This window comes from Oncorhynchus masou, chromosome 26 (assembly GCF_036934945.1).
Source record: "Oncorhynchus masou masou isolate Uvic2021 chromosome 26, UVic_Omas_1.1, whole genome shotgun sequence".
Taxonomy (NCBI): domain Eukaryota; kingdom Metazoa; phylum Chordata; class Actinopteri; order Salmoniformes; family Salmonidae; genus Oncorhynchus; species Oncorhynchus masou.
Genome location: NC_088237.1, coordinates 9,245,455 through 9,272,119, shown reverse-complemented (window position 1 = coordinate 9,272,119; position 26,665 = coordinate 9,245,455). Strand labels below are relative to the sequence as shown.

The following is a 26,665-nucleotide window of genomic DNA, read 5'->3' as shown; positions in this document are numbered from 1 at the left end:
GACAAAATTCGAGGCGTTATGATAGATTCCTATTTGAGGCGGACAGTATGATACTGAGACGTGTCCAGAATCTCAGGTTTTCCAATAATGAGCGTGTGACGTTTCACCGCGAGATGAATACGGCGCGGCTTACGTTCAAGTGCTCGGCCGCGAACAGATTCAGTCATTACTGGCGACATTGGGAGTTATTTATCTAACGGAAAAAACGGGTTTTCAGTTTCTGCAATATAGTAATTGTTTTCGTTCTCTCCTTGCCGGGGAGCGCGTGGCTGCATGGGCCTGGGAGAGGCGTGACGCGCCTGTACCGCATCTCCTGGATGGCAGGTAGGCTCCATCACATCGCTGTGAAAAAAAATAGGCTATGGAAAGAAAGAAATGCGCCGAATGCTATAGGCTAACTGTGTGTTTGAGATATTTTGATTAGGCTTTTTTCTTTTCTTTCAGTTACACTTAGGTTGGTTTAACATTATCAGCCGATTGTCAGCATTCAGTCTAAAAAAGGCTTCCAAATTTGAGCTATTAACAGCTCGCCCTTTTTATCACTGAAATGTATCAATTTGTCTATTGCTGCGAACGTGTAGGCATACTGTGGGAAACTGTAAGAATGTCCGCTAGACGAGGTAGCCTAATGATAAAGATAGGATAATAGGTTTGGAATTGTCATGTCCGACAGTATTATAGGTTAATTAAGATACAACTAAATCCATTGGCTATCTCAAATAGACCTAATAAATAAAGGAACTGCACGGTGGCCGTCGGATGTGTGAGATGCATGATGTTTGTTGGCAGCCGTGGCCTAGTATAAGCCTCCCAATAATGGGGTCAGCCAGCTATCAAATGTGTCAGGACACTGGTAAGGCGTCTGTTGCTTTAGTAGCCTAGTTAAAAATAGGCATTAACCCATTCAATGTATCTATACAATGTTATTATTAGGCCTTTATCTCAATATATTTGTATTATTAGATATTTGCATATAGGGTCGCCTGAAAGCATGCAGTGATGATGCTATTGAGGAGAGATGGCATCGCACGTGTGTGATGTGACAACTAGCGTGCCACGGAGAGTCTGATTCTGATGAGCGCGTGTTCGAGGATGTGCCCCGGAGTCTCTCAGGGCCTGCGCACTAATTGTGCGCACCTGTTGGTAGCATCCTTGCTGGTGTCCATGACGATGTCAAGCTCACCTGTTGCAGGTACGTGACATTTAATTGTCTTACCCTCATAGTCATGGATGGCTGCTTGCTTTGAGTCAGAATGATAAGAACTACTGTTCACACCTGGTTTCATCAAGGTACACTGAGACAGGGCCAGTATTTGACTTTCATTTGACTTTCCCAGTATTTGACTTGCCCTTGACTTTTGGAGCTGGCCTTGGTGCTGAATGCACCAACTTCCATATTCACCCCCATCTTGTCACCTAGTGTCTGTCCATCCTTTTAACTCTGTCCATTCATCCTCCTCCATCTCTGTGACTCGGTTATGTCGTCGGGGACAGATGGACAGTGGATGCCTACACACACAGTCATCCCTCAGTCTGTCCCACTCACCGGCCTTGATGCATCACACACACACACACATACGGTGCATACAAGCACCCCCTCAAAGTCAAAATATATCCTGACTTAAAATAAAGAAATCTGTGGGCGGCTGTGCAACAGGGGCAGACGGACAGCTGCCCGGTGATGAAGGATGTTTAGCACTGCTGATTGGATCATTGTCATCACAGCCATGTGGATCGACCGTAGGGTGCTGCATGCTATTCTTAGAAACACAAGGCTTTTCTCTCACCCATCTTCATTCCTGCGGTCTCGTTCTCTTTCTTTCTCCTCTCTCTCGATTACTCTTCCCCTCTCTAATTCTGTTTCTCTGTATTTTTTCTGCTCTCTCCATCACTAACTCCCTCTCTGTATCAATGTAATGCGTGCATGCGATTTGATCCTGCTGTTGGCTGGGACGCCTCTGAGCTGTGTGCCGTGTCTGCAGCATACCAATGAGCTTGCCGCCACACAGCACGTGATGCTGCCGCAATGCACGGCAGAGCCTAGTCAAGGCTAGGAGGAGGAGGCAGGGTCCTCGCCATAATGTAACTTACTATACTGCTGGTGTGTGTGTGTGTGTGTGGGAGAGGGAGGGGATGGAGAGGCAGGGAGAGCTTGGAGATTGTTCATTTATTCTGTTTGAGTCAAGGTAACCATCCCAGAGTGATTATCATACATCTGTACTGTGATAAATCTGTATTGTGATACAGTATATTGTGCATAAAATCATGATAAATGCACTGTGGCACAATGCACTGTGGCACTGGGTGTTTTTCAATGCCTATCTGTGCGTGTAAGACTCCTCAGTGTCCTGTTGAGTGACGATTGTGTGCGCAGGGCCGACCCTCCAAATAACCGACAGTCGGGGTCTCAACTTAGTGCTGAGAGTTAGAATGATAGAATACACAAGGTGGCATTTTGAAATGTGGTACTGCATCAGCAGTTTTCCTCTTATGTCAGTCACTCAATTATCACATGTCGGCTAACATTTTAGCCAGCTATCTAAAAATTGTATGTAGTAATCATGCAGGGCACGTGCCCAGGGGCCCTGACCTCCAGGGGGCCCCCATTTGATTTGTTAGTCACTCCCCCAGATATTGTATTAACATGGCTTAAGTCATATGGCAAAATATGTGGAATTGCTGGAAATTGACAGTAAAACAAATATTCACTTTTTAGCAAAATGGTGTGTAAATTGCAGGAAATTGGATTTTAAAACTGCAAAATTTCTCTCTGCCCCATGACAAAATGTGTAAAATTGCAGTACTTTTAAAAATGTGTTATGAGCCAAGAGGGGGAGACACAGATGTTTTGCCCATGAGATAGAAGTCACACAAGCAAATCTCGCTTAGGGCCCCTAAAAGGCTCGGGTCGACTCTCTCTGTTTGTGTGTGTGTGAGAGAGAGAGAGAGCTCAGTGCTGGCCTCTATCCTCTGCTCATTGTATTCTCTAGATGGAGCTCAGCTTTAACTAGGTCTCTCAGCCATCTCTCAGTCTGCTGTGTTCATACATGAATTTGAACCATGCACACATGTACACGGAACTGCGAAAAACTAGCGTCCTGTCCAGGGTGTGTACTTGTACATCAAGCTGCCTCGCGCTACAGAAACAGGAGAGGCTCCTGCACTATGGGCCGTTCTGGCCTGGACAGTCACACGCGTTGTGACGGTAGTTTATCTCTCCACAGGCGGTGTGGACTCCAATGGAACGACAGCAAAACGGTCCTCATCGCGGTCGTCATCGTCACCCTCTTCCAGATGGCCAGGCGCCACCCCACCCAAAGACACTAGTCCCCATGGTAACACTGACGCTGCCTCAGTGGACGATGAAGCTCAGGGCATACATCTCCTCCTGAGACCCCCGGACCTGCTGTCCCCCAGCCACCCCCCTCCTCTGCCCCCCCACAGCCAGCCCACCCTCACCCCGCCCCCGCCCTGGGAACACGCCCCCTCCCTAGAGGAGGCCTGGGGGTCCGGTGACTACCTGGAAACGCTCTCCTTCATGGGCCCAGAGGGGGAGGAACTGACCCTGGCCACACCCTTACCCAGTCACACCTACGACCCTGATGACGGGGCCTCCTATGACACCTCCTTCCCCTCCCCGCCCAACCCTCCCCCTGTCCTCCAGCCTCCTCCGACCCTATATGTCCCCCACCTACCCCCTCCGGGAGGGTCTCCCCTTCACTCACCCTGCCCAGCCTGAGGGATACCCTCACTGGGATGAAGAAGACTATGACCTGGGGGACATTTTTCCTCTGGAGCCCACGGAGCTGCTGCTGCCGGATATGAACAGTCTGGAGTACTACACCAATCTGCTGGCCAGAGAGAGAGACGAGGAGAGGGAACGGGAGAGAGAGAGGGAAAGGGAGCGAGAATGGGAGAGAGACAGGGAAAGGGAGAGGGATCGAGATGGAGAAAGAGACAGAGATAGAGAAATAGTCATCCCACCCCCAAAGACCACCCCCAAACTTGGCATCACACCCACCACTACCACAAAAACACACATACACACTCAGCCCCCATCCCCCTCCCCTAGCACAGGGCACCCTCCTGCCCAGGACCACAAGCACCCTCTTGTCCCCTCAGCAGGTCCCACCCCTCCCCTGACCCTCTCACCCACTCTCTGGGAGGGTCAGGGTACCGCCACCCCTGGAGTTAGACCCACCTCCAGAGTACCCCCTCAGCCTCCTGTTCCGCGGCCCAGAGTCCCCCCAGCTACCCCTGGCAGACACCCTCCACTGCCCCCATCTAACACCACCAGCCTGGCTCGCCCCCCATGCTGCGACCTCCAGGGAGGGAACCCATAAAACCACCACCACCTGTGACCGAGGTCCCCAGCAACCGACCGACAACCACTACCAAGGCAACCACTGTTACCACGACAACCCCTGGTACCCTGGCGAGCATCACTCGGACTCCCCCAGCCCCTCCAGGACGCCAGTATCTGTGTAACGTCACCAAGCCTGACATGTACCTGGTCAGAGTGGGTAAGACAACACCAGTAGAACTCAAAGTAGACTAGAGATGGAGGTACATATGAGAGGCAATTGTATGCCAATATTGTAGATGGGGATGCATTGCACTGTTCTGGCCTGTCAATTGTGTTGTGCTGGGATCTCATGGTCACCTTTTTTAAAGGGAGCACATCCCTTGGTTAACATATAGCTTAGGAGTGTGTTTTCAGGGAATACGTTGGCAATAGTTGAATGCAGGTTGTTTGAGGTTAAACCTGTCTCTTCCTAGTCCTGCCGAAGTCTGGCTCCACTGTGGGCTTTGGCCAGGTCAGGGACATCTTGAAGAGGGAATTCAACCGCTCAGTGGAGTTGCAGGTAGGCCTACTATCAATACTCATTGGGGAAGCTTTGGGGAAAGAGCATGATTGTAATCATGAGATGCCTTGCAGGAATGTGCAAATTTGTCCTTCACAAATGTCTTGAAAGCCAATCATGCCTGGCTTCCTTCTCCACTCTCTCCCTCTGCTCTCTTCTCTTCTCCCCCCCCCCCTCTCTCCTTCCGCCAGTTCCTGAGAACTCCGTCTAGCCTTGCGTTCCGTGTTGTGGCGGGACCTCTGATCTTCACCGCCATGTCTGTCGTCAACGCTCTGCGCCAATCAACACGAAGCTCCTCCTTGTTCCCCACTGTCTCACCTCTCTACGGCATACCTGATCACAAGTACCAGATACACTCTGGTAGGAACCTCTCTCTCCTCTCTCACTCTCACACACACACATATATATATATGAATGAATCTATCCTGCTATAGGACTCATTGCGACCAGCAGGTCAAACGAACGACTAAAATGAACGAGTCACTCAGAAGTGAAAGAGATTGAGTGAGTCGTTCATTTACATCATTCGTTTGACCTGCTGGTCGCAATGAGTCCTATAGCAGGATTGATACACGCTCCTCCGGCTCAGAGGCTCCAGAGACATGGTGGTCAGGTGTCTGTCATATATTGGCACATGGAAGTAGATCATGATGCAGGCAGCATAGAGAAGAAAAATACATGTTCAGAACTGATCATTGATCTCCCGAATCAATGATCAGGAGTTGTATGCCTAGCATTCTACAAAATAGACATAGTTTAAATCAAACTTTTCCAAGTCTGTCACAAAATGCAGCTCCAATAAGCTATGGTGAACTAGAGGCTTGTAGAATCATGACTTGAGTTTTCAGTTCATCGTTGGCTGGTAGGCGGTCCTGCATGCTCTGGGCATTACTACCTCAAATGAACTGAATTAGTCGAAAGATTTGATTTGTTCTTTTGACTGAACGAGTCAAAGTTCTGAGCCGAACTTCCCATCACTAGTGTGTGTGTGTGTGTGTGTTTGTGTGTGTGTGCGTTTTAGTGCTGCATTGTACAATGTGTGTGTACTGTCAGTGTGATAATCTATAATGTGTGTGTTTTCTAGTGCTGCAGTTTGTGCCCGGTCACGTGGATGTGCGTGTGTGTAACTTCAGTGAGCGAGTGGAGAGAGGACTGCTGATGGCCTACACAGAGACACGCAGACGTGCACATGAATTTGGCAATGTTACTGTACAGGTAAGAGTCGTAGCCGTGAAGGTGTGTGTACTAGCCATTTACTTGGGTAGGTTCAGCGGAGCTGAGGAAAGCGATTCAGATCAATCAAAAAGTTTGTCAATCTGTAACGTGTGTGTGTGTGTGTTTACCTCCAGCTTCTGAACATCACCATGGGTCAGGCCAAGCCGCAGGGTGACCAGAAGGTTCCGGTGGACATCACGTTTGCGTTGCGTGATGGGCGGGGCTACCTGTTGGGGTCAGAGGTCAGCGGTCACCTGAGACACCTAAGCACGGTGGAGTTCAGCTTCTACCTGGGCTTCCCCGCGCTGCAGATCGCTGAACGTAAGTCTCACACACACCACACACACACACACATCTCATCTACCCCTCACTGACACTACACGCACACCCCATCTATACACCAGTTACTATCCCACACATGCATGTGCACACACTTATACACTCTCACACCTGGGTGCCGTTTATAGCATCCTGACCATATGCATGTACTGTACTCCCACACATACCCATTCTAAATGAGTTGCGTGCCCCACGGACATCAGTGAAGTAACCTGACGTCCTGTGTTTCTCTCCAGCCTTCCACTACCCCGAGCTGAACGTTTCTCACCATCTACGCTCCTCCTGGGTCCGCACCGGTACGAATGTGGAGAGAATTACCGCGCTAGAGCTGCATGCATGTGTTGCAGTCGCGGCGGCCGTTTTTGAGAAGTGCATTAGTGTTGAGTGTGTGTATTGCAGTGTTACTGGGTGTCCAGGAGCAGACGGTGACTGAGCGGAGCTTCAAGGCTCGTCTGGAGCGCCGTCTGGCCCTGCTGCTGGAGGAGGGGCTGGGGAGGGAGTAAACGACCCCGCTGGAAAAGATCCACGGCCGCGGGCAACAACAGCTTACAGGTACTCGACACACTTATCCACTCTCGCACCCACTACGGGTGCTGTTCGTAGCATCCGTACCATATGCACATGCTGTACTCCCCCACACACTACACACACACACACTCTGACTCCACGGCGTTATCTGCAGGTGGTGCGTGTGTCGAGGCTGGCAGGTTCAGGGCGTTCTCTGGAAGTGGTGTATTTCGTGGAGGGACCAGAGGGGGAGAGAGTCCCTGCTGATGCCACCGCTGCCACCCTCAACCGCCTGGAGCTGCAACGGGCTGCCATCGTACTGGGGCACCGCGTCCAGAGACCCCTTGCCCAGCGTGAGTCTATGCATGTGCATGTGCGAGTGTGTGTCCGTACACCAGCTGGGTGGCCACATGTGCACTTGTGTATGTGGGATTTCGATAAGTAGTATCCAGTGATTCGCAATTGTGTGCCCATGCAGGTTGGCTGCACTCATTTCCTAATGTACAGTAGCATATTGCTTAAATAAAAGTGTAAGCTGATTGTATATGTACATACTGTACTTGTCTTCTGTAGCTGTGGAGACCCTGACGGTGCCCCCGTCTGAGACTCAGAGCAGCAGTGTCTGGCTGATTGTGGGGGTGGTGGTGCCTGTCCTGCTGGCTATCTTCATCATCATCATCCTCTACTGGAAACTGTGCGGCTCAGAGAAGCTGGAGTTCCAGCCTGACGCCATCAACACCATCCAGCAGAGACAGAAGGTCAGGGGCAGGGTTGAAGGGTTAAGGGTCGACCTAGATGAGGGACTGGATTTGTTATCTGACCGGAATTGCATCAAAATAAGAAGGGCATTAGGCTGTAGTCATGCATACATACAGGTCTTGATGTGCTTGGATCTCTACTTGTTCTACCCTTTTCTCTCTCCCCATCTCTCTTTCTCCCCTCTTCCTGTCTCCCTTTCTATACCCCCACCCCTCTCTCTCTCCAGCTGCAGGCTTCCAGTGTGAAAGGGTTTGACTTTGCCAAGCTCCACCTGGGGCAGCACAGTAAGGATGACATCATGGTGATCCAGGAGCCTGGTGCGCTCCCCGTGCCCATCAAAGAGTCCACCCCCTCTGAGGGAGGGGATCTCAACACTCCCAAATCCAAGGGCTCCTCCACCAAGGCTGCCCGCGCTAACCGCCGTAGGGGGAGGTTGGTAAACACATCCACACGCAGGGATACATCCACACTAATCCACAACCCCACACTAACCCGCTGTTTTTCTCTGATTGGCCAGACTGTCCCCGTCAGATGGTGACTCGTTAGGTAGCGACCAATCGAGTGGCAGGGAGTCTGCAGAGGAGACCACCAGACATGTGGGCACGCCCCACGAGGGGAAACCGCACCGAAACAAAACGCCCAAGAATGGCAAGAGACACAGCCATTTCTCTTTACCCTGAGGCCTTATTCAGAACGTTCTGATAGAAATGTACCATAATAGAACAAACTGGATTCTTTGTCAGGTAGATTACAATGAGGAATCAGGTCATCTCTACATGTATACTATTCTGTATACTATGCCCATGCTGAAACACAGAGGAGAATAAGTGGTAGAGGGAGAGATTGTGTGAATGAGCGAGTGCGAGTGTGTATATATTTTTGTGTGTGTGAATGTGCGTGTACGTATGTGCGTGTGTCCTAGAGAGAGCTATGCGCTGAATCAGCAGGAGAACAACTGATTAAAGGAGATGCATCAGAGCGAAAAAGAGAGGGAGAGCGAGTGGAGGAGGGGGAGGGAACAGAAACAGAGGGGAGGAAAAAGCTTGCAATGTGAACATGTCCTGAATCGCTCTCCCTGATCACCAAGTGATAATGCTTCTTGCCCTCTCTCTCTCTCTCTCTCTCTCTCTCTCTCTCTCTCTCTCTCTCTGTGTCTCTCTCTCTGTGTCTCACTCTCTCTCTCTCTCTGTGTCTCTCTCTCTGTGTCTCTCTCTCTCTGTCTTTCTCTCTCTCTCTGGCCTCCTTTCTTTTTGTTCTGGCCTGGATCATAGGGAGGAATAAGATGGGAACGTCCTCGCTTCATGTTGAGTGGTTCAGTAAAGCTGCAGCTTGCCAGGAAGAACCCAGTTTAGTGCTACAATATTACTAGTTTACCTTACTCTCTTTCTCCCTCTCTCCTCCCCCTCTCCTCTCCCTCTCTCCCCCCTCCCTCTCTCCTCTCCCTCTCTCCCCCCTCCCTCTCTCCTCTCCCTCTCTCCCCCTCCCCCTCTCCCCTTCTCCTCTCTCCCTCTCTCCCCTTCCCCTCTCCCCTCTCTCTCTCTCCTCTCCCCCTCCCCTCTCTCCTCTCCCCCTCCCCCTCCCCTCTCTCCTCTTCCCCTCCCCTCTCTCCCCTCCCTCCTCTCCCTCTTTCCCGCTCCCCAGTCCTTCCTGCAGGCAGTGGTCCAGATGAGTTGCTCTCCTCTTCCTCCATCTTTGACCACGTGGACCGTCTGTCCCGAGGCTCGTCTGATGGCAGAGGTCGCCAGGCCAACAAGGTCCAGCTGATTGCCATGCAGCCCCGGCCCAGCCCACCACAACGCTCACACAGCCCCACCATCACAGAGAGGGTCAGCGCAGAGGTGAGAATACACACTATTACACACACACACACACCTTAAAACTCCTTAACACCTTGGTGTGTGCATTTATCTAGGTGGCTCTGAGACATAAGTCTGAGATCGAGCACCACAGGAACAAGCTGCGTCAGCGGGCTAAGAGGCGGGGCCAGTGTGAGTTCCCCTCTATGGATGACATCCTGGATGCCTTCGGGCAGGCGCAGGAGGAGGCGGGGCAGGGAGGGTGTCCCCAGCGCCTCTACAGCTCAGCCCATGACCACATGGACAGCATCTTGCACCCCGACCACCCCTCGCCCCCCACCCCAGGGGAATCCAGGAAGAGGTGAGATGGTCGTACATACTCAAACTCTTCGTCTTTCCTCCATGGTCAACTTGTTTCATAAATACCTCCCACTAGCATCAGGTGGTTTTCATTCTTTGTATCAAGATTCTCCTTTTCGTTCTTCTGCATCGACCTCTCGATAGAAGATATTTGCATCCCTTGAACACGGTTTCCCTGTAGATCCCAAAGAATAGTCACACTGAATATGTGTGACCGATCTGTACTAGTGTCTGTGACTGAATTAGATGGTTCTGTGTGACTCCGTTGTATGAATGTGTCTGTGACTAATCTGTGCCGATGTCTTTCCCTGCCCTGCCAGGGGGAGGCGCTCTCCTCGGGGCCGGCGGAGGCAGCAGGGGAACGGCAGTCTGCCAGACACAGACAGACTGACGGACAGAGACCGCCTGCTCACAGACAACAGCGCCACCTACAGGAAATACCCTGGACTCAACAATGTGGCCTACATGGTGAGAAACACATACTATGCGCATACTGTGTGTGTGTAGGTGCGCATAGTATGTGTGTCTCACCATGTAGGCCACACACACACCATATACATGCTCACTCACACTTCCTCCTCTTCTCTCTCCTCCAGTCTGACCCAGACCTTCCTCCAGACCACGGCAGCCCCTCCCCTAACAACGAGGTGTTTGACCACGCCCCTCCCCCGCCCCCCTATGTGCCCCCCCAGCCGTCCATCGAGGAGGCGCGGCAACAGATGCACTCCCTATTGGACGATGCCTTCGCCCTGGTGTCGCCCTCCTCCCAGGGCAGCGTCAGTGTCGGGGTCACGCAGGTCAGCCCCGCCCTGCCAAGCCCCTCTCCCTCCCCACAGACACACCCATCACGCCAGTGGGGCTCCTACCCCGCAGCCCCCACACACAGCCCCTTCTCTGCGGTAAGAGTGTGTGTTTGTGTGTACTCCCAGGGTCTCTTCTGTGAAGTATGAATCGTGCTGTCTCTCTCAACCTCTCAGCTTCTCTCTCTCCCTCTTTACTACTTTGCATCTACATGTTTCTCCTCTCTCTCTCTCTCTATATATATATGTTCTCTCCCCTCTTCCTGTCCAGAGGTATGCAGAGTTGGGGATGTCTCCCTCGTCAATACAAGGTCTGTCACAGAGGTGAGACAGACGTTACTATACTACCCAAGCTGAAGTACATTCGGTGAATGTCAGCATTTCTAAAATCTGGTGTATGTGTGTGTTTCAGGCAGGGCCTGGGTTCAGGGGCCTATGTTACTGAAGAGGAGCAGTTGCAGGATTCTGTTTACGCCAACAGGGGGCAGTATGAAGAGCCCCCCTCCTCCTCCAGACCTCGGCCTGTTGGGGGAAGCACAGGTAAAGGCACCGTGTGTGTGTGTGTGTGTGTGTGTTAATTGGGATGAATGTGTGTAGCTAATGATTACTTACATATGGTGTGTTTGTGTTCTCAGGTGCTCAGTTGCATCACCTGACTCAGGTGGGCTTGTCGAGCCGGATCAGTGCGTACCCTGGGGTGGGCCGCAGCGTCTCTGGGCCAACAGGCTCCAGCTGGAACCAGCAGCCTTTAGACCAGGACCACTCCAGACCCGGAGCCAGCAGGGAGACTGTGAGTCCAGACTACATGATGACCAACAGGGACAGCATGAGAATGTACTGGGCGGACCATATGTCAGAGATGAAGAGAAACATTTGTTTTCCAGAGGAGTCATCTAGTTTACAGAGAAGTAATTTGATCTCTCTCGCTCTTACCCCTGTCTCGGGATCTATCTCCCTCTCTTTAGGTGCTGTCGTTCCCTGAGTTCTCCTCCTACGGGGTGTTTCAGATGCCCAGCTCCTCTCTGGGAGACCATTCTGTCCCCCCAATGCTCCTGGCCCCTCCCACTCCAGAGTTCCCCCTAGACGAGTCCTCCCCCTCAGCCCAAAGCTCCGCCTCCCTCATCAAGGCCATCAGGGAGGAGCTACGACGGCTCGCCCAGAAACAGGTTGCTGTGGCCAGCAGTTACTCCTAGACCAGTGTGAGCCCCTACCCCATAACTGGTCAAAACTACTGACTCTAAACTGGTCCAAACCAGTTTGAACTACTCATCCTAAGCAAGTATGGATTGACCGGAACCACTACCCCAAACTAGTTTGAAACAGTCAGAACCACTTTCCCTAAACTGGTGTAAAGAGGCTCATACTACTATTCATAAGCTGGTCTGAACAAGACTGAACCAGTCTGCAACAGATACGATTTCCTTACAACAATAACATCACCGTTCTTTACAGGGTTCTTCTCTCTGTAAAGGTTCCCCGTTCAACAGCACAGTGTTTCCACTGGACAGGAGGATCGAGTTTGTTTTCTTCAGTTCCATAGAAATGCTTCCTTGAGAGGGGTCGTCTCTGCCCTTCCTGACCTTGTTGTATGTGGTGCTCAACCTCAGCCTCATGTCTCCTGTCATTAAGTTTAACCACGCATTGCCTTCAACACACATTCATCATCAGCCATATTGGTGAGGTCTTGTACTGTAGAGAGATTTGGAGTGTAGTATACTTTGGGCCTGGGGGACTTGAATATACAGATGAAAAAAGTATATAAAAATGAAAATATTAGTAGATATAAAAATCCCAAAAGAGCACAATATGAATGAATAAGCGTGACCAATGGAGTATTGAAATTGTATTTATTTTGTATTGCTCTGAAAGTATACTTTAAATCCTTTATTTTGTTCAAAAGAAGATGAAAAAAAAGACCAATGCTGTTTGGATGTTCTATGGCTGTATTCTCCCTGTGTTTGCGCTCACTGTTGCCGTGGAGCTGATCATAACGTTGTTTATCGCAGTGGAGACGTTGCTTAGCATAGTCGCTCCCTGCCCGTGTGTTCATGTGTTGACGGCACAAAAATGAAGAAGGAAAAACCATGGATTTGCAGATATAATGTGAATATATATATATATATATATATATATATATATATAGCTCTTTTCAGTAGGTGTCAAAAGACTTGACATGGGGCTATAACCTATCGCATCCACCACCAATGTGACCTTCTGCGGCAGAACAAAGGCATTTCTGGGGTGATGATTGACTCTGTCAAATTGTGATAGTGTTTCTCTTGTGAAATTCAAGATTGGAATAGGAATGATTGTATACAATGGTATGAACATCGACAAAACGTGTTGCAAAGGTGATTTTGATGGGGTGGTTTATAGCGAGTGAAAAACACTGTCTAATTTCCCCCAAATGGCTTCCTTTCTTTATCTCCTTTCCTTGGTCAGCTCTTATCAAAGGTGTAAAGGTGAACATCTCGAAGGAGGTGGATCTAGGAAACAATGCTATTTAGGACAAATCGACATATACTATACTGTAGTAGTTGGTGGGTTTGGTGGTGGTTATGAAGTGCTCTTTGTCTCCATCTGCTGGTGGTATGGCTGCATGGCTGGCTTCCATCTCTGCTTCAGGCTGTTTTCTCTGTGGTCTTATTGGGTTTGGTCAATGGTCAGTAATGTGTGGGTTTGCACAGGTGAGAGAAGGTTTGCCCATACAGCTCTGTGCTCTAGCTATCTACAGCATGTTGACTACGTTTGAGGCTTCGGCTAGCTAGCTATTAGTGATGTGACAGTTAATTGTTGTCTTCTCTCAGGCATGCTGCTAAAATAAGAACTTTTTTTTAACAAAAGTTCAACTGAAGAGTTGTAACACAAGTAAAGAGTGAGAAGTGCCACCCGAACATGATCCATCTAAGCACATAACACATCGTAATAATCAAGCAGTAGAAAATATACAGTATGTTGGTGTTATTCTCTTGTTTTGCCTTTTCTAATAATATTTTTGAACCTAAATGAAAATTGATAACAATAAATATAGTATATAAAAGAAAATACATATAAGCAGAAAATATGTCAAACTATTTTATCTGTGATTGCTCAATTATATGGACAGCCTTCCAACAGAAGGACTAACGCATCATCTTCCCTGTGGACCAATCCTGATTCAGAACTCTTCATCTGCTGGGACTTATAACCTTCCTGATTGGACCTAGTACATGTCAATAAGGCTGTGGGATTATACGGAGAGTGGAGTCACAGATGTGTGTGTGCGCGGACGACAAAACCGATTCACCTGGTGCTACTAAGTAACAATAACAGACCCCTCTCTCCCTCTGTACAGGGGGTTGGAGTGTGTTGATGTCTCTTCAGTCTAACAGCATCTCTCACACAGCCTATACCGACATGGGGAGCACAGACACACACTGATGTTGATTGATATTCCTATCTAAAAAGATAGGATGCTCTTGTCACTTCTAGCTCTGGACTTTGAGTAGCTGCGGGCGTCTCATGAATGTTTCATAGATCTGTGTTTTCTAGATCTGCGTTTCATAGTTCTGTGTTTTCTAGATCTGTGATTCTCCGTGTGTGTCTCCAGAGTGTCGGAGCAGGTGTGTTGTTGGCCCTGATATCATATGCCTATACTCTGTCCCCAGAGGGTATGTGTTTTGTTTACCTTTGAGACTGGGGCGGGCTCATCTATAGGCCACACCATGGGGCGTGTCTTTGTAGTAGACGCTGGGGTGTATTAAATGGCAGACCAGGGTGGGGTTCCTGCCCGACTAGATTCACAGACACTGCATTGCGTCAACCAATGGTTGCATGCCACGTCATCGACTGCTCAGTCAAAAATCACGTTGTGGTTAACTGGTATGTTAAACACCTATCCAGCTGTTGTCTGGCATGTGTCTGCAATGTTGTCGGGCAGGACCACCAATACCTGTTTTTACAGCTCTCTCACCTTCCCACTCTTCATACCTCTCTCCTTCTGAGCTGCATCCCTGTGGTGTATTGAGTCTGAATGATATGTAAATCAAACATTAAAGAAATGTGTTTAAACTCAGCCTTTGCTGTCTTCATCTTTTCTTCTCTACAAAAGTGTAAAAAAATTATAGTATTTCAGTTGCTGGTACCTTTTTGTTGTTGTCAAGATTGGCTAAGGCTTACAGGTGAGTGCAGCTGTGGAATAGAAGTCGTTTTGTTCAGTTTTGCACCTCCTTCCCAATTCTGATAACTGATACCTAACCCTTCTGTCCCTTCCAACACACACACACACACAGAGGGGGGAGAAACAACAGGATAAACCTGACTGAATAATGCCTCAACTATTGTCAACCCATAATCTGCAACCCAACCTCTCTCCTGTAGCTTTGCTCTCACCAACACACACCGGCAGATATCTTTCTATCGCAACAATACCAGGTAGGCTAAAATATATGAATGTCCAAGGCAAGTTGTAATTCTCTTTGGGTAGTCCTGTTTGAATATAATTGATCGTGGACAGAAAAGGAAGTGGCAACCTTTCGCGATCATTTTACTTATGGGAAACCGAGATCGGTTTGAATATGGTTGTTTATTAACTTTTTTTTACAATATTTGAATACTAATTATCACATGTAGTTTCAGACGTCGTTAGGCGGAACCTGAAAACGTGTCGTCTGACTTTTTTAGGGGTGTTGTCATCAACTTCCTGATTTACCTGTCCCAAGGTGGGCAGAACGCGCCGAGTTTCTGCGTTGACATTGATTCTCAAGATGGCTAATATATGAAAAGTTATTCATCAGGACAAAGATAGCCTTCTTCAATAAAGTTGCGAATTCATCACAAAGAGCAGGTAACAGTGATTCCCGGCGGTGCTGTGATTTACCGCATAGTTTACTTAGTGCATTATTATTGATGTGCGGTTAACGTCGCATAATACGTCTATGCGCTGTTCAATGTATGATAACGTTCAGTATATATATATTTTTTAATTGAAAACTTTGCCAAATATTTGTAGTTTTATTTTAGCGTTTCTGAACATTATTACAGAGTGTCGGGATTGTAGTTAACATGGATTCAGCTGTGGTCCATTATGTTCAACTGAGAATACAAGAGAGGGAAGCTGTAAGCCCGCTTGGGCCCCCTTGTGTTCTTGAGAGCTAGTTGACAGGTAGACTTAATGTTGTTGGTTATGTTACATTATGGCCAGCTGACGATGTTATATGTTGTGGTAGGTTTTTGGCAGGACATCTTATCTGTAATAATATTAAAGGGACAATTTGCGATTTCTACTTCTATTTTTTGCACAGTAAAACGAATTGATTCTTAAACAAAATAACTTTGACATGCTTCATGAGCTAAACTCAACTGACCCCCTCAGAACTCAAAATAAGCTTGTTTAACTCTGTTGTTTGTAAACAATGTAATTGTAAACAAACTATATAGCCTCAAACCATTATTAAAGCTATAATTTTGATCTCATGGGTCCTTGCATCCATAGCTCTGTCTGTGCATAAGATTTTATATTAATAGTATGGTAATGGTGTAGACTGCAGTGGCTATGGGCAGTGTAGGGAGACAGAGGAGGTCCTCCATGAAGACTCAGCTGGTTAGTGCCATCCAGCTAGAGGAAGTGGAGATGGAGGTCAATAACCCTCACCAAGAGGTCAACGGCCTTTACCAAGAGGTCAACAAACCACACCAAGAGGTCAAAGGTGAGTGCCGCTCATAAACCACCCAGTGTGTAGAGTGTTTGGTCATGTGCTGGGAATGGATAATGTGGGGGCGAAGTGTGTGGGATTTGAACTTTGACCTTGTGTTTCAGAGCCGCAGACGTACAGTGTGGAGGAAGCGGTGGAGACCATCGGCTTTGGTCGCTTCCATGTTCTGTTGTTCATCATCATGGGCAGTGCCAGCGTGAGTGTCTGTGTGTGTGTCTAGCTGTCTGTCTATTTGTCTGTCAGTATGTAAGTGAAAAAGACTCTTGATAAAGGATGTGCACAAGCATATAAGTGTGCATGTATTATTGTAGATAGCGGAGGCCATGGAGATCATGTTGCTGGCCGTGGTGTCTCCTGAGATCCGCTGTGAATGGCATCTGGACGACTGGGAGGTGGCTCTGGTCTCCACGGTGAGGAAATACACCAATGAGCATGCAGATACATTTAAATATGTGGTCGTACCTATTAAACATGTATATGATATAACTTCCTGTCTGTCTCTGTCTCAGATGGTGTTTGCAGGGTTCATGGTGTGTGGAGTGCTGAGTGGATACGTGGCCGATAGATATGGACGCTGGAAGGTATGTCCCTTTACAGATTTATGTGATGAACTAAAGATGAAATCTTCCGGAAACTGTTTTTATCGGTTTTAACCATCTGTGTCGGAGTGAATGTGTAGATGTGTCTGACAGTCTATCAATCTATCTAGGTGGTGTTTGGGGGTTCTTTGTGGGCAGCATATTTCTCCCTGCTCACCTCCTTCTCTCCGTCCTACGGATGGTTCATCTTCCTCCGCCTAATGGTGGGCTGTGGCGTGGCTGGGTGCTCCCAAGGGTAAGACACACACACACACACACACACACACACCTAGTTCCCTGTTCTGTGACACGTTGTTACTGATGTCACTCTCCTTTCTCCTAGGTTTGTCCTAAAGACCGAGTTTATCCCTGCAAGCTACAGATCCTACCTGCTACCTCTCGCCTCAGTAAGTCACCATAGCCTCACTTAGCCATCATCATCACAGTTGTTTCAGCTTTAGTTTTGTCTTCCCCTTTAGATTTTCTGGATGGTAGGCTCCATGCTCATCATCCTGCTGGGTATGACTGTGGTTCCAACGCTGGGCTGGCGTTGGATGATCCGCCTGTCCGTCATCCCCAGTGTCATCCTCCTCCTTCTCTTCCAGGTAGGAGTCCCGCCTCTTCTGAGTCTCAGCAGCATCTCTCTTTGACACGCCCCTCACACTCTGGGACTCTCCTTCCTTACTCCTTCTCTATCCCCTCCACCCCCCTTCTCTCCCCATGACTCCCCAACTTCAGAATAGTGTTGAGACTAGCCTCTCTGGCACTTTCATCCTGGTTAACTTTCCTGGCGTGCCCATGTGTCTGTAGCTTATCCCGGAGTCGGCTCGCTACAACGTGTCAGCAGGGAACGTGCAGGCTGCCGTGGAAACACTCCAGCGTATCGCCAGGATGAACAGGGCCTCCATGCCACCAGGGAACCTCGTGGAACCTGTGGTGGTGAGTTGTGTGTGTTTGGGTGTGTGTGTGTGTGTGTGTGTTTATTGATGTCTCTGTATGTGTTTCAGAAAGACAGGGGCAGTTGGCGCCTCCTGGTCAGTCCAGCATTCAGGAGGACCTCCCTACTACTGTGGTACTCATGGTAATGCCCCATACACTTTTCCTTCTCCTCCTACTTCCCTGTTTGTATTTGAGTATGTGAGGACGGTGTGGTGTGGAAGGGTGAATGACATTCTATTTTTCAACATCTATACGTGTGCCCTAGGTTTGTCCTTTTCTTACTGCAGCTCTGCGCTGTGAAGCTCTAACTGTGTGTGTGTGTGGTTGTTTATTGATTTATGTGTGTCTAGGTTTGTGGCGTCCTTCTCCTACTATGGCTCTGTGTTGAGCAGCTCTGAGCTGCTGGAGAAGAACCTGCTGTGTGTGACAGACGCTGACGCAGAGCACCAGCAGAAACACAGCCACCCAGAGGACGGGCTGTGCTACTGCATTCCCTTCGGCTTTAGCGACTACCAGACCCTCCTGATCAGCTGTCTAGGGGAGGTTGCACGTGAGTGAGGGGTTGGAGGTGGAGAACTATGGGTGTGCGCGTGCATGTGTAACACATGTCCAGTGAAGACAGGAAGATTGGTCTCGGTACTAGTGTAACAGATCGTTCTTAGTAACTCTCCTGCGTTGTTTTTATAAAGAAAGGAATACCCAGCCTGCGGTCCCAGTTATTTGGTGTTTATTCTGACAATAGACATTAAGGAAGCACATTAGATGTGCAGGACAACAGTGTGTTGATGGCTGTAGATGCATGATTCGTCTGTTAGCATGGAAATAACTGTGAATTAGCAGGGAGCTAATGCAACCATGACAATTAGAGCATGCTAGCTAACTCGCGCTTACAGCAATAACATACAATCAGAGCATGCTAGCTAACTATCACAACAATAAAATACAATTAGAGCATGCTAGCTAACTATCACAGCAATAACATACAATTAGAGCATGCTAGCTAACTCGCTCTTGAAACAGCAATAACATACAAAAGCAAGTCGGTTAGGACATCTACTTCAAAATACTTCAAGTTTATTTGTCACGTGCGCCTGAATACAACAGGTGTAAACCTTACAGTGAAATGCTTACTTACAGGCTCTAACCAATGGTGCCAAAAAAAGGTTGTGTGTGTGCGTGTGTGTAGGTAATTAAAGAAATAAAACAACAGTAGAAAGATATTTGAAAAAAGAGTAGCAAGGCTATATACAAGACACCTGTTAGTCAGGCTTATTGAGGTACCGGTAGTATGTATTGTGCGAAAAGTACTTTGTGCATGACACAAATAATTTTTCCCAACAATTGTTTACAGACAGATTATTTCACTTATAATTCACTGTATCACAATTCCAGTGGGTCAAAAGTTTACATACACTAAGTTGACTGTGCCTTTAAACAGTTTGGAAAATTCCAGAAAATGATGTCATGGTTTTAGAAGCTTCTGATAGGCTAATTGTCATCATTTGAGTCAATTGGAGGTGTACCTGTGGATGTATTTCAAAGCCTACCTTCAAACTCAGTGCGTCCTTGTTTGACATCATGGGAAAATCAAAAGAAATCAGCCAAGACATCAGAAACAAAATCATAGACCTTCAAAAGTCTGGTTCATCCTTGGGAACAATTTCCAAACGCCTTGAAGGTACCACGTTCATCTCTACAAACAATAGTACGCAAGTAAAAACACCATGGGACCACGCAGCCGTCATACCGCTCAGGAAGGAAACGCGTTCTGTCTTGTAGAGATTAACATACTTTTGTACGAAAAATGCAAATCAATCCTAGAACAACAGCAAAGGACCTTGTGAAGATGCTGGAGGAAACGGGTACAAAAGTATCTATGTCCACAGTAAAACGAGTCCTATATCGACATAACCTGAAAGGCCGCTCAGCAAGGAAGAAGACACTGCTCCAAAACTGTCATAAAAGCCAGACTACTGTTTTCAACTGCACATGGGGATAAAGATTGTACTTTTTGGAGAAATGTCCTCTGATCTGATGAAACAAAAATATAACTGTTTGGCCATAATGACCATTGTTATGTTTGGAGGAAAAAGGGGGAGGCTTGCAAGCCGAAGAACACATCCCAACCGTGAAGCTCGGGGGTGGCAGCATCATGTTGTGGGGGTGCTTTGCTGCAGGAGGGACTGGTGCACTTCACAAAATAGATGGCATCATGAGGATGGAAAATTATGTGGATATATTGAAGCAACATCTCAAGACATCAGTCAGGTAGTAAAAGCTTAGTTGCAAATGGGTCTTCCAAATGGATAATGACCCCAAGCATACTTCCAAAGTTGTGGCAAAATGGCTTAAGGACAACAAAGTCAAGGTATTGGAGTGGCCATCAAAAAGCCCTGACCTCAATCCTATAGAACATTTGTGGGCAGAACTGAAAAAGCGTGTGTTCAAGGAGGCCTACAAACCTGACTCAGTTACAGCAGCTCTGTCAGGAGAAATGGGCCAAAATTCACCCAAATTATTGTGGGAAGCTTGTGGAAGGCTACCCGAAACGTTTGACCCAAGTGAAACAATTTAAAGGCAATGCTACCAAATACTGATTGAGTGTAGGTAAACTTCTGACCCACTGGGAATGTGATGAAAGAAATAATAGCTGAAATAAATAATTCTCTCTACTATTATTCTGACATTTGACATTCTTAAAATAAAGTGGTGATCCGAACTGACCGAAGAGAGGGAATTTTTACGAGGATTAAATGTCAGGAATTGTGAATAACTGAGTTTTTAAATGTATTTGGCTAAGATGTATGTAAACTTCCGACTTCAACTGTATATATACAGTGGGGAGAACAAGTATTTGATACACTGCCGATTTTGCAGGTTTTCCTACTTACAAAGCAAGTCTGTCATTGTTATCATAGGTAGACTTCAACTGTGAGAGACAACAATCCAGAAAATCACATTTGTATGATTTTTAAGTAATTAATTAGCATTTTATTGCATGACATAAGTATTTGATCACCTACCAACCAGTAAGAATTCCGGCTCTCACAGACCTGTTTGTTTTTCTTTAAGAAGCCCTCCTGTTCTCCACTCATTACCTGTATTAACTGCACCTGTTTGAACTCGTTACCTGTATAAAAGATACCTGTCCACACACTCAATCAAACAGACTCCAACCTCTCCACAATGGCCAAGACCAGAGAGCTGTGTAAGGACATCGGGGATAAAATTGTAGACCTGCACAAGGCTGGAATGGGCTACAGGACAATAGGCAGGCAGCTTGGTGAGAAGGCAACAACTGTTGGCGCAATTATTAGAAAATGGAAGAAGTTAAGATGTCAATCACCCTTGGTCTGGGGCTCCATGCAAGATCTCACCTCGTGGGGCATCAATGATCACGAGGAAGGTGAGGGATCAGCCCAGAACTACACGGCAGGACTGGTCAATGACCTGAAGACAGCTGGGACCACCGTCTCAAAGAAAACCATTAGTAACACACTACGCCATCATAGATTAAAATCCTGCAGCGCACGCAAGGTCCCCCTACTCAAGCCAGTGCATGTCCAGGCCCGTCTGAAGTTTGCCAATGATCATCTGGATGATCCAGAGGAGGAATGGGAGAAGGTCATGTGGTCTGATGAGACAAAAATAGAGCTTTTTGATCTAAACTCCACTTGCCATGTTTGGAGGAAGGAGGATGAGTACAACCCCAAGAACACCATCCCAACCGTGAAGCATGGAGGTGGAAACCTCATTCTTTGGGGATGCTTTTCTGCAAAGGGGACAGGACGACTGCACCGTATTGAGTGGAGGATGGATGGGGCCATGTATCGTGAGATCTTGGCCAACAACCTCCTTCCCTCAGTAAGAGCATTGAAGATGGGTCGTGGATGGGTCTTCCAGCATGACAACGACCCGAAACACACAGCCAGGGCAACTAAGGAGTGGCTCCGTAAGAAGCATCTCAAGGTCCTGGAGTGGCCCAGCCAGTCTCCAGACCTGAATCCAGTAGAAAATCTTTGGAGGGAACTGAAAGTCCGTATTGCCCAGTGACAGCACCAAAACCTGAAGGATCTGGAGAAGGTCTGCATGGAGGAATGGGCCAAAATCCCTGCTGCAGTGTGTGCAAACCTGGTTAAGAACTACAGGAAACGTATGATCTCTGTAATTGCAAACAAAGGTTTCTCTACCAAATATTAAGTTCTGCTTTTCTGATGTATCAAATACTTATGTCATGCAATAAAAATGCAAATTAATTACTTAAAAATCATACAATGTGATTTTCTGGATTTTTGTTTTAGACTCAGTCTCTCACAGTTGAAGTGTATCTATGATAAAAAAATTACAGACCTCTACATGCTTTGTAAGTAGTAAAACCTTCAAAATCGGCAGTGTATCAAATACTTGTTCTCCCCACTGTATATCACACACACACATCAGGACATAGTGAACTCGTACACATTGTAAATATGAAAATAGAATATAGAATTTCAGAACATGACCTACCGCTTGCATGTAAATATCAGACGGGAAGGTATTTACTTTCGCTATCTCTGCAAGCGTAACCAATGGCATTAACACCTTATTGATATGTAAATTTAACCAACCAGTAGAAATACATATTTCTGCAGTGTCAAGTGGAAACCCTGTATGTGTGTGTACAGTTGTGGTCAGATTAAATCTATTTTATTTATTTTTTCTATCTGAATAATAGTACTATTCGTATGTAAGTCTGATTCGTTTTTGTGCTCGCTCTCTGTCTCTTTCTCTGTCTGTCTGTCTCCAGTCATCCCTCTGAATATATTCCTGTTGAACGTGTTTGGGAGGAAGTTGAGCATGGTTCTGCTGGAGCTCATGGCAGCTCTGTTCTTCATGCTGGTCAACATTTGCTCTACTATGTATGCACTGTAAACACTTGGGGGTGGGGGCGTAGTTATTTGACTGTTTTTTATTTTGTCAATAATTTCAAATACAGTATCAATACTTTTGTTCATCAGATTCTCTCTCTGTCACTCACTCTCTCTCGCTCTCTCTCTTTCCAGGTTTGGTTTTACCATTTTGCTCTTCCTGATCAGGTCTCTGGTCTCCATGAATTTCAATGTGGTTTATATTTATACCGCGGAGGTATGTGGACACAACTTTTACATTCCAGCCGTAGATCTACTGTGAGTGTATAACAATGTGTTGTACAGACCTCTCTCAGGTGTATACCGCGTGTGTCTGACGACTCCTTCGGGTCTCTCAGGTGTATACCGTGTGTGTCTGACGACTCCTTCGGGTCTCTCAGGTGTATACCGTGTGTGTCTGGTGACTCCTTCGGGTCTCTCAGGTGTATACCGTGTGTGTCTGACGACTCCTTCGGGTCTCTCAGGTGTATACCGTGTGTGTCTGACGACTCCTTCGGGTCTCTCAGGTGTATACCGTGTGTGTCTGACACTCCTTGGGTCTCTCAGGTGTATACCGTGTGTGTCTGACGACTCCTTCGGGTCTCTCAGGTGTATACCGTGTGTGTCTGACAACTCCTTCGGGTCTCTCAGGTGTATACCGTGTGTGTCTGACAACTCCTTCGGGTCTCTCGGGTGTATACCGTGTGTGTCTGACGACTCCTTCGGGTCTCTCGGGTGTATACCGTGTGTGTCTGACGACTCCTTCGGGTGTGTGTCTGACGACTCCTTCGGGTCTCTCGGGTGTATACCGTGTGTGTCTGGTGACTCCTTCGGGTCTCTCAGGTGTATACCGTGTGTGTCTGACGACTCCTTCGGGTCTCTCAGGTGTATACCGTGTGTGTCTGGTGACTCCTTCGGGTCTCTCAGGTGTATACCGTGTGTGTCTGGTGACTCCTTCGGGTCTCTCAGGTGTATACCGTGTGTGTCTGACGACTCCTTCGGGTCTCTCAGGTGTATACCGTGTGTGTCTGACGACTCCTTCGGGTCTCTCAGGTGTATACCGTGTGTGTCTGACGACTCCTTCGGGTCTCTCAGGTGTATACCGTGTGTGTCTGACGACTCCTTCGGGTCTCTCAGGTGTATACCGTGTGTGTCTGGGGACTCCTTCGGGTTTCTCAGGTGTATACCGTGTGTGTCTAGTGACTCCTTCGGGTCTCTCAGGTGTATACCGTGTGTGTCTAGTGACTCCTTCGGGTCTCTCAGGTGTATACCGTGTGTGTCTGACGACTCCTTCGGGTCTCTCAGGTGTATACCGTGTGTGTCTGACGACTCCTTCGGGTCTCTCAGGTGTATACCGTGTGTGTCTGACGACTCCTTCGGGTCTCTCAGGTGTATACCGTGTGTGTCTGACGACTCCTTCGGGTCTCTCAGGTGTATACCGTGTGTGTCTGGTGACTCCTTCGGGTCTCTCAGGTGTATACCGTGTGTGTCTGACGCCTCCTTCGGGTTTCTCAGGTGTATACCGTGTGTGTCTGACGACTCCTTCGGGTCTCTCAGGTGTATACCGTGTGTGTCTGACGCCTCCTTCGGGTTTCTCAGGTGTATACCGTGTGTGTCTGACGACTCCTTCGGGTCTCTCAGGTGTATACCGTGTGTGTCTGACGACTCCTTCGGGTCTCTCAGGTGTATACCGTGTGTGTCTGACGACTCCTTCGGGTCTCTCAGGTGTATACCGTGTGTGTCTGACGACTCCTTCGGGTCTCTCAGGTGTATACCGTGTGTGTCTGACGCCTCCTTCGGGTCTCTCAGGTGTATACCGTGTGTGTCTGACGCCTCCTTCGGGTCTCTCAGGTGTATACCGTGTGTGTCTGACGCCTCCTTCGGGTTTCTCAGGTGTATACCGTGTGTGTCTGACGACTCCTTCGGGTCTCTCAGGTGTATACCGTGTGTGTCTGACGACTCCTTCGGGTCTCTCAGGTGTATACTGTGTGTGTCTGACGACTCCTTCGGGTCTCTCAGGTGTATACCGTGTGTGTCTGACGCCTCCTTCGGGTTTCTCAGGTGTATACCGTGTGTGTCTGACGACTCCTTCGGGTCTCTCAGGTGTATACCGTGTGTGTCTGACGCCTCCTTCGGGTTTCTCAGGTGTATACCGTGTGTGTCTGACGACTCCTTCGGGTCTCTCAGGTGTATACCGTGTGTGTCTGACGACTCCTTCGGGTCTCTCAGGTGTATACCGTGTGTGTCTGACGACTCCTTCGGGTCTCTCAGGTGTATACCGTGTGTGTCTGGGGACTCCTTCGGGTCTCTCAGGTGTATACCGTGTGTGTCTGACGCCTCCTTCGGGTCTCTCAGGTGTATACCGTGTGTGTCTGACGACTCCTTCGGGTCTCTCAGGTGTATACCGTGTGTGTCTGACGCCTCCTTCGGGTTTCTCAGGTGTATACCGTGTGTGTCTGACGACTCCTTCGGGTCTCTCAGGTGTATACCGTGTGTGTCTGACGACTCCTTCGGGTCTCTCAGGTGTATACCGTGTGTGTCTGACGACTCCTTCGGGTCTCTCAGGTGTATACCGTGTGTGTCTGACGCCTCCTTCGGGTTTCTCAGGTGTATACCGTGTGTGTCTGACGACTCCTTCGGGTCTCTCAGGTGTATACCGTGTGTGTCTGACGCCTCCTTCGGGTCTCTCAGGTGTATACCGTGTGTGTCTAGTGACTCCTTCGGGTCTCTCAGGTGTATACCGTGTGTGTCTGGCGACTCCTTCGGGTCTCTCAGGTGTATACCGTGTGTGTCTGACGACTCCTTCGGGTCTCTCAGGTGTATACCGTGTGTGTCTGACGACTCCTTCGGGTCTCTCAGGTGTATACCGTGTGTGTCTGGGGACTCCTTCGGGTCTCTCAGGTGTATACCGTGTGTGTCTGGGGACTCCTTCGGGTCTCTCAGGTGTATACCGTGTGTGTCTGACGACTCCTTCGGGTCTCTCAGGTGTATACCGTGTGTGTCTGGTGACTCCTTCGGGTCTCTCAGGTGTATACCGTGTGTGTCTGACGACTCCTTCGGGTCTCTCAGGTGTATACCGTGTGTGTCTGACGCCTCCTTCGGGTCTCTCAGGTGTATACCGTGTGTGTCTGGCGACTCCTTCGGGTCTCTCAGGTGTATACCGTGTGTGTCTGACGCCTCCTTCGGGTCTCTCAGGTGTACCCGACAGCGGTGCGTTCTCTCGGGATGGGTTTCTGCACTTCTTTCAGCCGAATCGGAGGAATGATCGCCCCCTTCATAGCACAGGTCTGTGACTGTGTGTTGTTCATGTTGGCTGAAGATTGTGTGTGTCTGTATTAACGTGTGAGTGTGTGTTACAAGTGTTGATCCTTCAATGTGGGTGTCTGTTTTTAATGTTTGACTTTTTGTGGGTTGTAGGTGTTGATGTCACACTCAGTGATTTTAGCTTTGCTGCCATTTACTGTGGCCTGTGTGCTTTGTGCCGTTGGAGCCTTTCTACTGCCTATCGAGACAAAGGGACGAGCGCTACTGGTACGACACTGTCTGTGTTATTGTGTGACTTTAAGACTATCCTCTGTATGTGATATACAAGTCATGGTTGTGTTACTTTATTTCATTCAATTCACTTTCTTCTCTTCACAGCAAAGTTCCTGACTGTGTGCATGTGATTCTCAACACATTCATGTCATTGCATATTTACGCATTAAAAGTTGTATACTTTGACCACTGTCTTTTTGTGTTTTAAATGATCTAGATATTGATATTTCAGAAGATGTGCATGTACACTTGAGTGAAAATAACTAGTCAGGCAGGGGAATTCAGTCTCACTTCCCATCACTAGATGATGACATTACCCCGTAGGGAGATGTCGCTGTCATCTATATAAATTATAAGACAAAGTTCTAATCCAATGGGGTTATGTGAAACA

General features: G+C 48.1%; 2 protein-coding genes across 3 annotated transcripts; both read left to right on the top strand.

Moving 5' to 3' along the window:
* Window positions 1–139: 139 nt before the first annotated feature.
* Window positions 140–14,689, top strand: LOC135514747 (UPF0606 protein KIAA1549-like). Its single transcript, XM_064938309.1, is given in 24 exon segments — window positions 140–324; window positions 964–1,192; window positions 3,225–3,637; window positions 3,639–4,313; window positions 4,316–4,523; window positions 4,780–4,865; window positions 5,057–5,225; window positions 5,950–6,080; window positions 6,215–6,401; window positions 6,656–6,715; window positions 6,819–6,916; window positions 6,918–6,971; window positions 7,102–7,279; window positions 7,500–7,684; window positions 7,912–8,117; window positions 8,203–8,333; window positions 9,327–9,523; window positions 9,598–9,842; window positions 10,162–10,309; window positions 10,438–10,740; window positions 10,913–10,965; window positions 11,054–11,181; window positions 11,277–11,431; window positions 11,607–14,689. Coding segments are annotated over 23 exon segments (4,338 nt in total). The 5' UTR covers window positions 140–324; window positions 964–1,092; the 3' UTR covers window positions 11,835–14,689.
* Window positions 14,690–14,906: 217 nt separating this feature from the next.
* Window positions 14,907–26,460, top strand: LOC135514746 (putative transporter SVOPL). 2 transcript variants are annotated; one of them, XM_064938307.1, is made up of 17 exons: window positions 14,907–15,054; window positions 15,304–15,466; window positions 16,163–16,328; window positions 16,439–16,530; window positions 16,646–16,744; window positions 16,844–16,915; window positions 17,044–17,168; window positions 17,256–17,319; window positions 17,392–17,517; window positions 17,723–17,851; window positions 17,920–17,993; window positions 18,202–18,401; window positions 22,638–22,749; window positions 22,894–22,975; window positions 25,933–26,022; window positions 26,155–26,268; window positions 26,380–26,460. In XM_064938307.1, exons 3-17 carry the CDS (start codon window positions 16,175–16,177, stop codon window positions 26,389–26,391), a joined length of 1,545 nt encoding a protein of 514 aa, XP_064794379.1. In that variant the 5' UTR covers window positions 14,907–15,054; window positions 15,304–15,466; window positions 16,163–16,174; the 3' UTR covers window positions 26,392–26,460. The 2 variants fall into 2 exon arrangements, with proteins under 2 accessions (XP_064794379.1, XP_064794380.1); XM_064938308.1 differs by lacking the exon at window positions 15,304–15,466.
* Window positions 26,461–26,665: the final 205 nt, after the last annotated feature.